General features: G+C 38.0%; 1 protein-coding gene across 24 annotated transcripts in view; it reads right to left on the reverse strand.

The window, feature by feature from the left end:
- Positions 1 to 17,514, reverse strand: part of SETX (senataxin) — a 79,214-nt gene that overhangs the window by 29,933 nt on the left and 31,767 nt on the right. For all 24 annotated transcript variants that reach the window (XM_070595402.1, XM_070595390.1, XM_070595395.1 and 21 more), the window contains 2 exons: positions 16,482 to 16,581; positions 2,637 to 2,810 (listed from right to left, as the gene is read on the reverse strand). In XM_070595402.1, coding sequence (XP_070451503.1) covers positions 2,637 to 2,810; positions 16,482 to 16,581 — 274 coding nt within the window. The remainder of the gene's footprint in view (positions 1 to 2,636; positions 2,811 to 16,481; positions 16,582 to 17,514) is intronic.

The following is a 17,514-nucleotide window of genomic DNA, read 5'->3' on the forward strand; positions in this document are numbered from 1 at the left end:
AGGAGAAAAAGTAATTTCAGTTACCAGTGAATAACAGTGACCAGTTAAAAAGATTATTCAGAATTAGGTATTTCACAACTTATGTTTTTTGTATGATATGTTATTTAAATAATTCACTCAATAAATACTTATTGAATGCCTCCTAAGAACCAAGCAATGTTTCTGTCCTCAGGAGGCTTAGTTTCTAGAATAGGGAAATAGATAACCAAATACACACGTCAGGTGGTGATAAATGCTAAGAAAAAGGCAGAGAAAGGGAATGAGGAAGCGATGAGGGATATGTGGGAGGTATTATTGTAGGTAGGAGAGTCTGGGAAGGTCTTTCAGATAAGATATTTGAGCAGACTTGGAATAAGTGAGTAAGCCACAACCTTATCTGGGGAAAGAGTGCTACAGTGGAGAATCAGCAATTGCACAGACAACGAGGCAGAGATGTGACTCGAGTATTTTAGGAATAGGGAGAAAGCTAGTATGGTTAGAAGGAAAAGTAGGGAGAAGTGTACTAGAAGAGTCAGAGAGGAAAACAAGGATACATTTTACAGGGCCCTGCAGACCATAATACTGACTCTGAACATGATTCTGAGCCAGGGAGAAAGATACACAACAGCTTTGTGCAGGGAAGCAACGCGCTCTAACTCACACATTTAAAAGAACCACTCTTATTGCAGAATGAAGAATAAACTACAATGAGAAAAGCACAGAAGCACAAAGACCACACAGGAGGCTACAGCAGTGATCTACGTAAAGTTAATGGTAGTGTGGACCAGAATGTAGCAGTAGCAGAGATGGGGCTTGGATTTTGGATATATAGGCATACCTCATTTTATTGTGCTTCACTTTACTGAGCTTCACAGACACTGCATTTTTTACAAGACTCTCTACCAGCAAAAAAACTGTGACTCGCTGAAGGCTCAAACGATGGTCAGCATTTTTTTAACAATAATTTTTTTTTTTTTTTTGAGGAAGATTAGCTCTGAGCTAACATCTGCCAATCCTCCTCTTTTTGCTGAGGAAGACTGGTCCTGAGCTAACATTTGTGCCCATCTTCCTCTACTTTATATGTGGGACGCCTACCACAGCATGGCCTGTCCAGCAGTGCCATGTCCACACCCGGGACCCAAACTGGCGAAGCCCAGTCCGCCGAAGCGGAACGTGCACACTTAACTGCTGTGCCACTGGGCTGGCCTTGATAATTTTTAATTAAAGCGTATACATTGTTTTTTAAGATATAACGCTACTGCATGCTTAACAGTCTACAGTATAGTGTAAACATAACTTTCATATACACTGGGAAACCAAATATTCATGTGACTTCCTTTATTGCTTTATTTGCTTTACCATGGTGGTCTGGAACCTTCCCTGCAATATCTCCGCAGTATGCCTATACAGCAAATTAGGATTTGCTAATGAATTAGATGGAGGGTGTGAAAGAAAGAAGGGGTGAAGGATGACTCTGAGGTTTAGGCCTGAGCAATTAGAACAGAGGCCCTGCTTACTGGGATGGAAAAAAACGAAGGAACAGCAGATGCCAGGTAGAAAATCAAGTGTTTCTTTTTGGACTAGGTTAGAAATGTCTGAAAGATCTCCAAAAGGAGATGTCAGATAGTCGGATGAATGAGGAGTTCAGGGAAGGAGACTACCTTAGAAATACAAATTTGGTAAATGTAATCATTTGCAAGAGTCAAAGGCAGAGACTAAGCTATATAGCCCTCTTGGTATTCTTCTAAATGCATTCTTCACAAAGAACTGAGCACTGGTCATACTTAAAATAAATATGGTACCACAAGTTATAACGCAGTACAACGTTGAACTCTAAGGAGCTTTGTTGCTCTTTTTAAGATATGATGCAAAAAGGCGAAGGAATAATGAAGTAATGTTCTTGTCACATAACTGAGACAAAGAAAGCGGCAAATGTTAAACGCCAGCTTGGCATATAATAAAGAACGTGGATTCTGCAGTCAAACAAACATAGGTCTCAATTTTGGACTTACCATTTAACACCGAGGACAACCTTGGATAAGTTACTTCACATCCCTGAGCCCTGATTTCCTGACGAACAGGGAACAAATAATTCTTACTGCTTTCTAGGACTTTGAGGAAGATGGTAAACGTGTATGGGAAGGACAAGGCACACTGCCTGGCACATAGTAGGTACTTGTTAAAATCAAGCTAAAATTATTTTTGTTATGCTACCTTCGGGAGAGAAACCCCTGCAACACAATGGAGGGGAGTGATGGAAACTAAACCCCTCAAGTTGCCTAACAATGAGTTGTATGTTCTCATTATTAGCCACTAAACCAAAGTTGGGATACGATTTAAGATATAACAAACAGAATGGCTTGTAAATTGTCTGTTTTATAACAAATATAATGACGGATGAAGGAATGTACTAGAAGGAGAGGACATTACAAAAGAAAACTTTTAAATCATAAGTCCAGAGCAACAAATACTGGGCCTTTTCCAGTTGACTCTAGAAAAACTATAAAAGGACTCCAAATGACAAGTCATTAACCTAATAAATGCACCTCTGGTAAATGTACAGCAAATACATGGCTGGTAAAGCACAATTTAGAAGGAAATCGAAAGATAAGCTTATATCTGACAGATTTCTCTTCAATGTCTCATTATTTACTTACTGACTGAAGTGCGGCGAAATTTATGAACATAACCACAATGATATTCATGAGGGTCTTGCATGCAATTTCTCTCTATAGCTTTCTTCTCTCCATTTAGTCTTTCAGGAACCAAAAACACCAAATCATTTTCCTTTGGATGAAGTTGTTTAGCTAGTTCACATTCTTCAAGATAAACTATGAAACAATAAGAAATCAGCATTTATTCTAACAGAATTATTTTAAATAAGATTAACTTAAAGGATATGAAACCCTTGTACTAAGTTAAAGCAAGTCCACAGCACTAGTGGACTCTGTATATACTTCAAAATGGTAGTTGAAGCCAGTCAACATTTTCAAATACTGATTATACAGTACTATAAATTTTTTCTTAAAAATTGCTACAAAGCCAAAATAGATAAAATCAGAATATTCAAAAAAAGTAGCTGATAAGTTTCTTTTCCTTAAGTTTATTTTAGTTTTCAACCAAGAAATTTCCTCTTTTGTTCCTCACTTTCAAAATCCCAGGAGAAAATCCAGAAATAGATCCAAGTACATATAAGAATTTTGAGCTTGTTGGCAGCATTTCAAACAAAGTGGAAAGGAAGCTGTAAACTAAATGAGGCTGGGAAAGCAGAGCAAGCACTAGAATACAGAAGTTCAGTACCAACTGCCCAATCCAGCAACACACTGCCCTGAAGCACAAAGCACTGGGATTACGTGGACAGAACCACTTACTCAAAAAAAGAGCTTTAAAATGTAACATATACAAAATATCTATTTGAAGGCATCAGAGAACAAACACACAACAGTGAAGAATTACTGTGCTGAGATCCAGAAGAATGTGGAAACCCACAAGAGTCAGGCTAGTATTTCCCCTTAGAAACATCTGAACTGTTCAGGGAGTGGCAGCCAAGAGGTCGAGCAGTACCTGGGACGGCGTTGTAGGACTAAGAAGATAAAAACTGGAGTCCAGGGCCTGCATGGGGCGGGGACCCTGGGAGCCCTCATGCTTCAGGTTGGGACCATGAGGGACTAAACTCAAGGATGAAGCAGAAGTAAACTAGCCTTTACACGAGCTGCAGCCCAGCCCAGCTTCAAGCCATCTGGATACTTCAGAAAAGCTCAATCCCTTAAATCAGATTAACATTATCCCACATTGCCGGTGCCCCCAGAAGCCTGGCAGAAGCAAAGGAAAATCCTCTCTGGAAAAAGAGAGTATCATCCTAGGCCTCAAACTATTTTTATAAATAACTTCCCAAAGACAATGACCAACATACATCAGTGACAAACAAAGCACATGGAGAGAAGGAATACATGAACTGGTAGAATCAATAAACAAAAAACTACGGCACAAGGGGCTACAGATTACGTCTTATACAATTTAAAATATATGACAACAATAGTATACAAAGTGGGATGGAGATACATGGGACTCAAGCCTTCTAAAGATTTTGCCTTATCTATGGAGACATTTAAAATACCTATTAAAACTACAGACTTTGATAAACCAAGGATGCACGTCGTAAGTTTTAACCTAATTACTAAAACAGAAAAGGGTTAAATTGAGATATGATTTACAAACTAAAAGAGAAGAAAAAATGGAAAAAGTTTAAAAACGGAAAAAATTTTTTAAAAGTATTCAACCAAAACAAAAGAAGGTAATCAATTTAATATATAACTTGGTTCATTTGTTTCTATTGTTTCCTTTTATGGTTTGCTTTTTTAAATTCACCTTTGTTGACTCAATGGTTCAAAAGTCTCACCCAGGTAAGAAATACACTCTAGCTCTATTGGTTTTTCCTTTATATTTAAGTATATACACATTCAGAATTGTCATATATTCTGCTGACCTGAACTTACCTTTATGAAATATTCCCTTATCTCAAATAATCCTTTTTTTGCCTTAAATTCTATTTACTCTAATATTAACAGAGCTAAAGAAGTTTTCTTTCAGTTGGGTTTGGAGTATTTTTCTCCAATCTTCTTCTTTCAACCTTTTTGTATTCTTATGTTTACATGTATCACTTGTTAACAATATGTGCCATACTGTTCTTGAAATACCATTTTCTACTAAAAGATACTGAGGCTACTTAGAAAATTGCAAGTTTAGATATGGGATGAAAAAATACAGATGATATCAACCATATCAGATAGCAAGAAAGCTCTCAAAGACTAGTAGGATCCTGTCTAAGGGGCTCAGGAGCCAACTTGAAGGAGTCAATCACAATGGACTGAAACACAAGTATATTTAAATCCATGCATTTATAAAAACAAACAAAAAAACTTATTTGTCAACATCAGTGCTTGCAGTGATTTAACTCATTATTTTGAAAACTGGACAAGTGTCAAGGATTTATTCCACCTTTCTTCAAAAAGTATACCACTGAGTAACCAAATAACAGAGAAATTTCTCTTCACAGAGCCATTCTAGTTAATAAATGAAGAAATGATCAAGTGAAAATATCACCATTTTATCTTCTAATAGATTAATCTAGACATTAAGCATCAACAACTATAAATATGACAAAAAGAGAAATTAGAGATCATGCACCTCCCAATAAAGGAACATACCACCACCTAGGAAATAGTTTTGTCAAAAATAATAAATCTGGGCCAGCCCGGTGGTGCGGCGGTTAAGTGCGCATGTTCCACTGCGGCAGCCTGGGCGCTGGTTTGGATCCTGGGCGCGGACATGGCACCGCTTGGCAAGCCATGGTGTGGTAGGTGTCCCACATATAATGCAGAGGAAGATGGGCACGGATGTTAGCTCAGGGCCAATCTTCCTCAGTAAAAAGAGGAGGATTGGCAGCAGTTAGCTCAGGGCTAATCTTCCTCAAAAAAAAAAAAAAAGAAAGAAAAAATCAAACACAAATCTGATCAAGCCTCTAGATCTAACTATCAATTTACAGGAAATAAAGAGAACAGAAAAACATACTAAACAACAGGGGGATGTAATAAACAAAATACAGACAGTGAGTAACTCCACTGGATCAAGAACTCAATTTTCTCAACAAATAAATTACAAAGGGAAAATAAAAAAGCATGAATGAGAGAATTATAGTTAAAAACACATATCAATCAATGTCAGTGAGTGGACCTAACTTGGATCTTAATTCAAAAAGGCTGAAAAAAATTGTTATTTACGAGGAAAATGGAAATTTGAACACTGACTAGCTGTCTGATATTAAGGAATTATCGTTAATGTTTTAGCAATAGAATATTTTATTATGAATTTTTTCTGGTCTGTATCTTGTAGAGATATTCACTGAAATAATTACAAATGACAGAAAAAATAATCTAAAGCTGATCTGCAAAACCTCTCCACAGGAAACCATAAAACATTGCTGAAAGTAAACCTAAATAACTGAAGATATATACCTCACTCATGAATAAGAAAATCAGTATTAAAAAGACGTCAATTCTTAATAAACTCCCACATTTTTTTCTCTAAAATTTATAAGGGAATACAAAGAGACAAGAATAGCCAAGGCACTCTTGAGGTAAAACAAGGGGGGATGACTTGATCACTGGATACTGACAGATATTATAAAGCTAGACTAAGCAATTAGGCAACGTGATATGGGCACAAGGCAGGCAAGGGACCTAACACAGAAGAACTGAGTCCCGAGAAAGAGCGATGCATTAAAGGGGGACTAAATTTAGGACAAATATGGCACTGCAGAGCATGGAGAAAGGATGGTCTTTTCAAGAAACAGCACCAGGATAATTACATCTCCATTTGGAAAAAAAATGAAACATGACCTCTACATCTCACTCATGCACAAAAATCAATTCCAGGTTGATGAAACGATGAACCTTCTAGAAAAGAGGTTGGCAAACTTTTTCTGTAAAGAACCAAATTTTTTCTTTTCAGGTCACATATGGTTTCTATTGCATATTCATGTTTTTTTCAAGGCCCTTTAAAAATGTAAAAACCTTACTCCAGTGCTGTACAAAAACAGGATATGGAGTAGACCTGCAAACTGTAGTTTGCCGACACCTGTTACAGATGTTAAGATAACATATTTATGACCTACAGCAGGGAAACGTTTCTTACATGGGGCACAGAGCACTAACCATAAAAAAAAAAAAAAAATAGATGTGTTTGTTATGTTAAACATAAGAAATATTTTGGGCCAGCCCCTTGGCATAGTGGTTGAGGTTGGTGTGCTCCACTTTGGTGGCCTGGGTTCACGGGTTCAGATCCTGGGCGCAGACACATACCACTTGTCAGCCATGCTGTGGCAGCATCCCACAAACAAAATAGCAGAAGACTGTCACAGATGTTAGCTCAGGGAAGATCGTCCTCAAGCAAAAAGAGGAAGATTGGCAATGGATGTTAGCTCAGGGCAAATCTTCCTCACCAACAACAAAATAAGAAATTCTTAATAAGAATAAGAATTTTTAAGACATCACTAAGAGTGTCAAAACGCAAGCCAAAGTGGGAGAGGTACAAAGAACTACAAAACAACAATAAAAAGACAACTAACAGCAAATGAACGAGAGACTTGGATAGGCACTTTCCAAGAGGTTACTGAAGCATCTACTAAATACACGACCAATAAACACACACTATAATAGCTAAAATTAACATGACAATCAATACAAATGCGTTGGTGAAGGTGGGGAACAATGTGATTTCTCATACACTGCTGGAGGGGTATAATTCTGCATAATAGGCTTGGCATTATCTACTCAAATTGAACTTACACATCCTCTGAGACTCCACAAATCACTTCTGGATCAAGACTTAACAAAAATGCCCTCACAAAAGCACTAAAATACAGGAAGGGTCCATAGCAGCATTATTCACAGAACGCTGTGTGTGAAACACTCACGTACAGCAGTCCTGAGGTGCTACCCTGAGAAAGGCCTGTTTCCAAGGTCAGCCCTTAGCATCTGAGGACTTAAATTTCAGGACAGTTCTCACCATCTGCTGATGAGAGTGGCTCATTGTGCCTAAAATGTTTGTAAAAGGAACATGGTTTTTGCCAAACATTGCTTTCCTTCTGGAAGTCAAGAATTTAGGCTAGGGAGATGGTGTTTTGGGTACAATGAAATATCACCACAGCAATGAAAAAAATAACAAAGGTAGTACACACAAAATTGATGAATTGTACACACATGTTAATGAAAGAAGCCGGACACAAAAGTAAACGCTAGGTGATTCTATCGTGATTAAGATAAATGCCAAATAAATTAGTGATTTAAATATTAAAAAGAAACATAAAAGAACTACCAGAAAATATGAAAGTACTTATCTGATTTCTAAGACCAAAGTCAGAATCGTAAAGAAATAAATATGGCATTTGAATATGTAAAGATAAAAATTGTCTATGTCTCAAAAACTGCGTGTGAAATTGAATGGCAAATAATAAAACTGAAAAAACATTACAACAATGTGTACAAATTAGGAAGAAAACAACCTCCCTAATAGAAAAATAGAGAAAGGGCATGAACAGACAATTATCCCCACATCCCCCATGAATACAAATGACCAGTAAAGATTTGGGGACAAAAAACTACCTCAAATGAGATACATTTTTCATATAGAAAATCTGAACAAAAGTTTAACTAGCAAATGAGGGAGATGTACATCCTTACGTTAGAAGTGAAAATGGTATTCTTTTTGGTAGGCAGAGGCGATATGAATCAAAAGTCTTAAAATGTGTGTACACTTTGACCTAGCAAAGGGATTTATTCAGTGTTTATAATAGTGAAAAATTATAAACAATGTACACATCTAATTAGAAATGATTGGTTAAATGAAACCATGGACTACACTTATAATGGAATAACTACAAATATTAAATACACTGTTATTGTTCACTAACTCTGAAAAGACATTTATAATATATTAAATGAAAAGAGGTCAAACGTACGCTTCATGAAGGCAGGAATTCTGTTTTCTTCACAACTACATACCCAGCATCTAGAATCATATACTGTCAGGTAGTATAAAAGTCATTAAATATTTGCTGAATAAATGAATGAAGAAAGTCACAATATAGAGTGAATCAGCATCATGGCAGCGTGAGTTGTTCCCTTTGTCTCTCTCCTCTAAGTTATAACTAAATGGACATTCATTAACCAACAGAGGATTCCCTATACAGCACATCAGGATGCCTGAGAGATCCAGGCAGCCACATATCTGAAGGTGGATGGACTGACTCCCCAGAAAGTGGTGAAACTGAGTGAGTGGACCCCTCCCGCTCCCTGAAAGCAGTGATCCAGGTCGCAGCTCCTTACACAGCAGGCAGTACGACTGTAAGAGGAGGCAGGGGAAGCCCAGCCTACACATGAATGCTTTTGGGACGATGGCACAGCCCACAAGAGCACCCACCATACTGGAGCCACCCAGCCTACGGGAATGCACCTCGCCAAATGGCAGAGGCATAACTCCCACAAGGGAGCCCCACCCATCAAGCACAGTGGCTCAGGTGAGCCACCTGTTAGTACAGAGCCAACCAATGAGCAAACAAAGCGCCCCTCCCCTCCCGCCTAGTGTAGCAGCTCAGCTGGTTCCCTGCTACGCACAGTGGTCCCACACACACGAGAGAAACCCATCGGTGGAGCACAGAGGTCTCACCTGTATGTGCACGTGTGACCTGCCAAGCACCTGTGGCTAGTGTGCAAACGCAGAGCAGCCTACCACCACAACTTCCAGGAAACAGGGTAGGATAAGAAAACACAGCTCCTGCCCCAGTGCCCAGTGGTGGCAGGTGGTATCTGCAATCTGATACTACCACAAATACACCTGCAAAGGATCAATTCATCAAATGCCAAGAAGAACTACAGTAACACTTCAGAGCAGAAGGAAAACGACAACTCTCCCGAAACCAATCCTGAAGTCACAGAAATTTACAATCTACATTACAGAAAAAACAAGACAATTGCCATAAAGAAACTCAACTAATTACAAGAAAACTCAGAAAGTTCAATGAGCTCATGAATAAAATTAATGAGCAGAAGGAATACTTCACCACAGAAACTGAAGCTCTAAAAAAAAACCAAACAGAAATTCTGCATATGAAGAACACAATTAATGAGATTTAAAAAATCTAGAAACCATAAAAAATAGAGCTGACATTATGGAGGACAGAATTAGGGATTTAGAGAATAGAAATACAGAAATGCTTCAGGTGGAGGAGGAGAGAGAACTAAGATATTTAAAGAATAACGAAATTCTTCAATAAATATCCGACTCAAACAAGAAAAGCAATGTAAGCATTCTAGGTATTTCAGAGGGAGAAGTAAGGGAGAAAAGAGCAGAGAGCTTGTTCAAAGAAATAATAACTGAGAACTTCCCAAACCTGGGGAAGAATGTGGACTTACAAGTACACAAAGCCAACAGAACTTCTTATTACATGAATGTAGAAAGACCTTCTTCAAGGCATATAATATTAAAATGGACACGGGGCCAGCCTGGTGGCACAGTGTTTAAGTGCACACATTCTGCTTTGGTGGCCCGGGGTTTGCTGGTTCAGATCCCAGGTGCGGATATGGCACCGCGTGGCAAGCCATGCTGTGGTAGGCATCCCACATATAAAGTAGAGGAAGATGGGGACGGATGTTAGCTCAGGGCCAGGCTTCCTCAGCAAAAAAGAGGAGGATTGGCGGCAGTTGTTAGCTCAGGGCTAATCTTCCTCAAAAGAATAAATAAATAAATAAAAGGGGCAAAAGTCAATGACAAAGAAATAACATTAAGGGCAGCAAGGCAGAAGAAAATAACCTAAAAGGAACCCATATCAGCCTTTCAGCAGATTTCTCAGCAGAAATCTTACAAGCTAGGAGAGAATGGGATGATAAATTGAAAATACTGAAAGACAAAAACCTCCAGCCAAGAGTACTGGCCTTCAGATACGATGGAGAATAAAAGCTTTCCCAGATAAACAAAAGCTGAGAGAGTTCACCACCACTAGGCCTGCCTTACAAGAAACGTTAAAAGGAGTCCTTCCATCTGAAACTAAAAAGCAAAGGTTTACAAAACCTTCAGCAAGGAGATAAATAGAATCAGAAAATTAAAACTCTCTACAAAAACAGATTAGTAAATATTTAATTAAAAATATATGATAAAGTGAAGGAAAGCATCAAAAATAACTATAAACACTTGAATTTAGTCACAAACTTACAACACAAAAAAGAACAATTTGTGACAACTCAGAAAGTAAGAGAAGAGGGGTGGAACCTGCTTAGCCTAATGGAGATAAGAGGCTATCAAAAATAGACTATCTCCTCTGTGAGATCTTTTATACAAATCTCATGGTAACCACTAAAAAAAAAATCAGAGCAGAGCCACAAATCATAAATAAAGAGAAAACCATCATGGAAAAGCACCAAACTGAAATGGCAGTCAGAAATACAAGGAAAAACAAACGGAAATATAGAACAACCGGAAAACTAGATAAAATGGCATTATTAAGCCCTCATATATCAATAATCACTCTAAATGTAAATGAATTATCCAATCAAAAGACACAGAATGACTGGATGGATTAAAAAACAAGACCCAACAATATGGTGCCTCCAGGAAACACATCTCAGCTCTAAAGACAAACACAGGCTCAGAGCGAAGGATGGAAGATGATACACCACACAAATGGAAAGCAAAAGAAAGCTGGTGTTGCCATACTTCTACCAGACAAAGCAGACTTCAAGATAAAAAAGACAATGAGAGACAAAGAGGGGCAGTATATAATGATAAAACAGACATTTCACCAAGAGGACATAACACTTAGGAATACATATGCATCTAACATGGGAGAACCAAAGTATATGAAGCAACTATTAATGGACCTAAAGGGAGAAACTGACAGCAACACAATAATGGTAGGGGACCTCAACACCCCACTTACATCAATGGAGGGATCATCCAAACAGAAAGTCAAAGAAATAGTGGCCTTAAATGAACTACTACACCAAATGGACTTAATATAATAGAACATTCCATCTGAAAACAGAATAGACCTTCTTCTCAAGTGCACATGGAACATTCTCAAATATAGACCATATTTTGGGAAACAAGACAAACCTAAATAAATTTAAGACGACTGAAACCACATCAAGCATCTTTGCTGACCATAATTCTATGAAACTCTAGAAATCAACTACAAGAAAAAGGCTGGGAAAGTCACAAATACGTGGAGACTAAAGAATATTCTACTGAACAACCACTGGATCAATGAAGAAACCAAAGGAGACATGAAACAATACCCACAGACAAATGAAAATGAAAACACAACATACCAACTCTTATAGGATGCACAAAAGTGTTAGTAAGAGGGAAATTTATAGCAGTACAGGCCTACCTCAACAAATAAGAAAAATTTCAAATACATAATCTTAAACTACACCTAACAGAACTAGAAAGAAGAAACAAAGCCGAAAGTCAGCAGGAGGGAAATAACGAAAATTAGAGCAGAAATAAATGAACAGACTAAAAAAAAAACCCAAAAAAGATCAAAGAAACTAAGAGCTGATTCTTTGATAAACAAAATTGACAAACCCTTAGCCAGACTAAAAAGAGAGGGAGCTCAAATAAATAAAATTAAAAATGAAAGAGGAGAAATTACAATGGATACCACAGAATACAAAGGATTATAAGAGAATACTATGAAAAACTAAATGTCAACAAATTGGAGGGGCCAGCCCAGTGGTGCAGCGGTTAAGTTCCACTTTGGTGGCCCGGAGTTCACCGGTTCAGATCCTGGGTGCGGACATGACACCACTTGGCAAGCCATGCTGTGGTAGGCATCCCACGTATAAAGTAGAGGAAGATGGGCACAGATGTTAGCTCAGGGCCAGTGTTCCTCAGCAAAAAGAGGAGGATTGGCAGCAGATATTAGCTCAGGGCTAATCTTCCTCAAAAAAAAAAAAACAAAAAAAAACCCAAAAAAAACAACCAAATTGGATAACCTAGAAGAAATGGACAAATTCTTAGACTCATACAACTTCCCAAAACTGAATCAAGAAGAAATAGAGAATCTGAATAGACAAATCACAAGTAAAGAGATTGAAAGAGCAATCAAAAATCTCCCTGGGCCGGCCCGGTGGCGTAGTGGTTAAGTTCGCACATTCCGCTTCTCAGCGGCCAAGGGTTCACCGGTTTGGATCCCAGGTGTGGATATGGCACCGCTGGGCACGCCATGCTGTGGTAGGCGCCCCACATATAAAGTAGAGGAAGATGGGCACCATGTTAGCTCAGGGTCAGGCTTCCTCAGCAAAAAAAGAGGACGACTGGCAGTAGTTAGCTCAGGGCTAATCTTCCTCAAAAAAAAAACCTCCCAAAAAACAAAAGCTTGGACCAAACAGCTTCTCTGGAGAACTCTACCACACATTCAAAGAAGATTTAATATCTATCTCTCTCAAACTATTCCAAAAACTTGACGAAGACAGAATGCTTCCAACTCGATGAGCCAGCAGTACCCTGATACTAAAGCCAGACAAGAACAAAACAAAGAAGGAAAATTACTGATCAATACCACTGATGAACATAGATACAAAAATCCTCAACAAAATATTGGCAAACCAAATACAGAAATATATTAGAAGGATCATAAGCCATGATCAAGTGAGATTTACCAGGGACACAGGGACATCTGTAAATCAATCTTCAACATCTGCAAATCAATCAATGTGATACAACACATTAACAAAATGAGTAATAAAAATCACATGGTCATCTCAACAGATGTAGAGAGAAAGCATATGACAAGACTCAACATCCATTTATGATAAAAACTCTCAATAAAATGGATATAAAAGGAAAGTACCTCAACATAATAAAGGCCATATGTGACAAACCCACAGCCAACATCATACTTAATGGTGAAAACCTGAAAGCCATCCCTCTGAGAACAGGAACAAGATAAGGCTTCCTACCCTCACCACACCTATTCAAGATAGTACTAGAGGTTTTGGCCAGAGCAATTAGGCAAGAAAAAGAAATAAAAAGTGTCCAAATTGGAAAGGAAGAAGTAAAACTCTCACTGTTTGTGGACAACATGATTCTGTATAAAGAAAACCCTAAAGAATCCACCAGACAACTACTAGAAATAATCAACAACTACAGCAAAGTTGCAAGGTACAAGATTAACTTAACAAAAATCAGTTGTATTTCTATACACTAATTAACAAACTAGCAGAAAGAGAACTCAAGAATACAATCCCATTTACAACCACAACAAAAAGAATCAAATATCTAGGAGTAAACTTAATAAAGGAGGTGAAAGCCCTATGCACTGAAAACTATAAGACAGTATTGAAATAAATTGAAGACATAAAGAAATGGAAAGATATTCCATGCTCATAGACTGGAAGAATATACATAGTTTAAATGTCCACATTACCTAAAGCAATCTACAGACTCAATGCAATTCCAATCAGAATCCCAATGACATTCTTCATAGAAATAGAAAAAAGAATTCTAAAATTTATATGGAACAACAAAGGATCCTGAATAGCCAAAGCAATCCTGAGAAAAAAGAACAAAGCTGGAGGCATCACAATCCCTCACTTAAAAACACACTACAAAGCTATAGTGAACAAAACAGCATGGTACTGACACAAAAACAGACACACACATCAACAGAACAGAAATGAAAGCCCATAAATAAAACCACACATCTATGGACAGCTAATCTTCAACAAAGGAGCCAAGAACATACAATAGAGAAAGGAAAGTCTCTTCAATAAATGGTGTTGGGAAAACTGGACAGCCACGTGCAAAAGAATGAAAGTAGACCATTATCTTATACCATATACAAAAATTAACTCAAAATGGATTAAAGACTTGAATCTAAGACCTGAAATCATAAAACTCCTAGAAGAAAATATAGATAGTACACTCTCTAACATTGGCCTTAGTAGCATCTTTCTGAATATGTCTACCCAGGCAAGAGAAACAAAAGAAAAAATAAACAAATGGGACTAGAGCAGACTAAAACGCTTCTGCAAGGCAAAGGAAACCATGAACAAAATGAAGACAACCCACCAACCGGGAGAAAATATTTGCAAATCATATACCTGACAAGGTTAATTTCCAAAATATATAAAGAACTCATACAACTCAACAACAAAAAGATAAACAACCTGATCAAAAAACAGGCAGAGGATATGAACAGACATTTTTCCAAAGAAGATATACAGATGGTCAACAGGCTCATGAAAAGATGTTCAATATCACTAATTACTGGGAAACGCAAATTAAAACTACAATGAGATATCACCTTACACCTGTCAGAATGGCTATAACTACCAAGACAAAAAATAAAAAATGTTGGAGAGGATGTGGAGAAAAGGGAACCTTCTTCATACACTGCTGGTCGGAATGCAAACTGGTACAGCCACTATGGAAGAGAGTATGGAGATTTTAAAAATAGGGGCCAGCCATGTGCTGTAGTGATTAAAGTTCCACGCATTCCACTTGGGGGCCCCAGGTTACAGGTTTGGATCCTGAGTGCAGATCTAGACCCCTTGTCAGCCACGCTGTGGAGATGACCCACATACAAAATAGAGAAAGACTGGCACAGATGTTAGCTCAGGGCTAATCTTCCTCAAGCAAAAAAAAACTTTAAAATGGGAATACCATACATACCAGCTAGCTATCCCACTACTGGGTCTTTATCCAAACAAGTTGAAATCAACAATTCAAGGAGATCTATGAACTCCTTTGTTCACTGCAACATTATTCACAGTAGCAAAGACATGAAAGCAACCCCAGTGCCCATCAACTGATGATTAGATAAAGATGTGGTGTATATATACAATGGAATACTACTCAGCCACAAAAAAAGACAAAATCGTCCCATTTGCAACAACATGGATGGACCTTGAGGATATTATGTTAAGCAAAATAAGTCAGACAGAGAAAGACAAACAGCATATGATTTCACTCATGTGAAAGATAAACACACACGTGGACAAAGAGAGCAGATTAGTGGTTACCAGAGGGGAAGGGGATGGGGAGGTGGGTAAAAGGGGTGAAGAGTCACATATGTACGGTGACGGATAAAAACTGGACTACTGGTGCTGAGCATGATCAAGTCTACATAGAAACTGATATATAATAATGTACACCTGAAATTACACGACGTTATAAACCAACATGAACTCAAAAAAACTCACAAGTCACAAAATAGGTAAAACGATGCTACCACACACACACACACACACACACACACACAAAATTCACAGGTGAGTTAAGTCTGGCAATAAGATATAAACTAGTATGTTCACAGAATTACCTCTGAATGATGGGAATTGTGGGTGATGTTTATTTTATTGCTGGTTCATATCTGAGTGTTCTATAATGAACATATAGGACCTTTCCCCAAAAATACACACACATGCTTTTTTTCCTAAGTAAATCTATGGAGTTAGATTAGAGAGTGGGGGCAAAAAGAAGGTGTATACTTTTTATTTTAAACAGTTCTGAATGTCTGGTTTATTTATAACTAATACATAAACGATGTGCGTTTCAGATCAATTATGAAATGAGAACACAGATGGCAGGAAAATTTACTCAATCTATAAACACTATTACTGCAACCCCCAGACCCTACCACTACAGGTCAAGGCCCTGTCACTCACCCTCTCCCCCATGCCCAACTTGTATGGACACTTGTATGGACATTTTGGCATATGGTAGTCCACTAACAGAATGGCTAAAATCATGAATTTTATATTCATAACTGTCCCAGTAATAATCCTCATTAATTAAGACTTTAAACATATTCTTTGTTAAGAGTTACAAATTGAGGTTAGGAAACCTACGTCCCAGACAATTCAAACAATGATGATGTTTCCTCAAATAGAAATATCCAATTATCATATGATATATTCCAAGTTATACAAGAAAGAACTTACCCACAAACTCCCAGTATTTTTTATAATCAGCAGGAAATTTTCGTAAATGTAACTGACAGAATTTCTCTTTATTTGGAGAGCTGATCCATTCCTGTGCCACCTATATAACGCAAAAAAAGCAAATTAAGAAAGCAAAAACATTCTGGAAAGCCAAGGCTAAACAACAAAATTTTCCAAAGTAAGCAACAGTAAAATCCAGAACCTAGAATCCCAGGGTGACAGAAACATTAACAATTAATTTGGGACTTCCAGTTTCCAGTTCAGCATGTAAGGAACTCAGCAATTCCCACTCTACCCTAACAACAAATAAAAAGCTGATCAGACTGAAAAACCAACAATTCTTCTTAGATTCAAAGAGGGAAGTGAGGGCACAAGGCAAACTCCTGCCCCCAAAATTGGAGAGATAGACAAGTAGATACAGGTAATCTTAACTTACTAGAGTAGAAACCTCTGTACCAGGAAAGGAAAACCCGAACTGTAACTGACAAATTGCTGGAGGCTCGCCATGGATAATTATGAATGTCAAAAACTCTAGGGGAACCTAGTTGTAAGTGGGACCCCACACTTTGGTGCGTTTTACCTCTAGGAGTTCTACCAGGTCCTCACAGTGTATACTAGAGGAAAATCCCTTCACGTAACCCGAAGAGGGAAGGGAAAACAAACCATTTTGAAAGACACCAGAGCATTCTGATCTTCTTAACAAGGCTTGCTCTATAGAGAAACTATTTTACCAGAGCCTAATCTACTTGGGGGAAGAGAAATAACCAACTCCAGCCCATTCTAGCCATCCTGTTGCATCTAAGGAGGTGGGAAGTAACTGAGAAGCATGTGGAAAGCTCTCAGTCCACAGGCAAAAGCTCACAAAAAGACTGAGACCTTATTACAGGACAGCAGAACACTTCCCACTCCCCCACAATTTACCACCACATTACTAAAGGCCTGTTTAACTGCTGTTCCTTCTACCCAGTACATCATAGCTACCTGTCAACAAAAAATTACAAGGCATATTCAAAGGCAAAAAACACAGTTTAAT

Source organism: Equus przewalskii, chromosome 26 (assembly GCF_037783145.1).
Source record: "Equus przewalskii isolate Varuska chromosome 26, EquPr2, whole genome shotgun sequence".
Classification (NCBI taxonomy): Eukaryota; Metazoa; Chordata; class Mammalia; order Perissodactyla; family Equidae; genus Equus; species Equus przewalskii.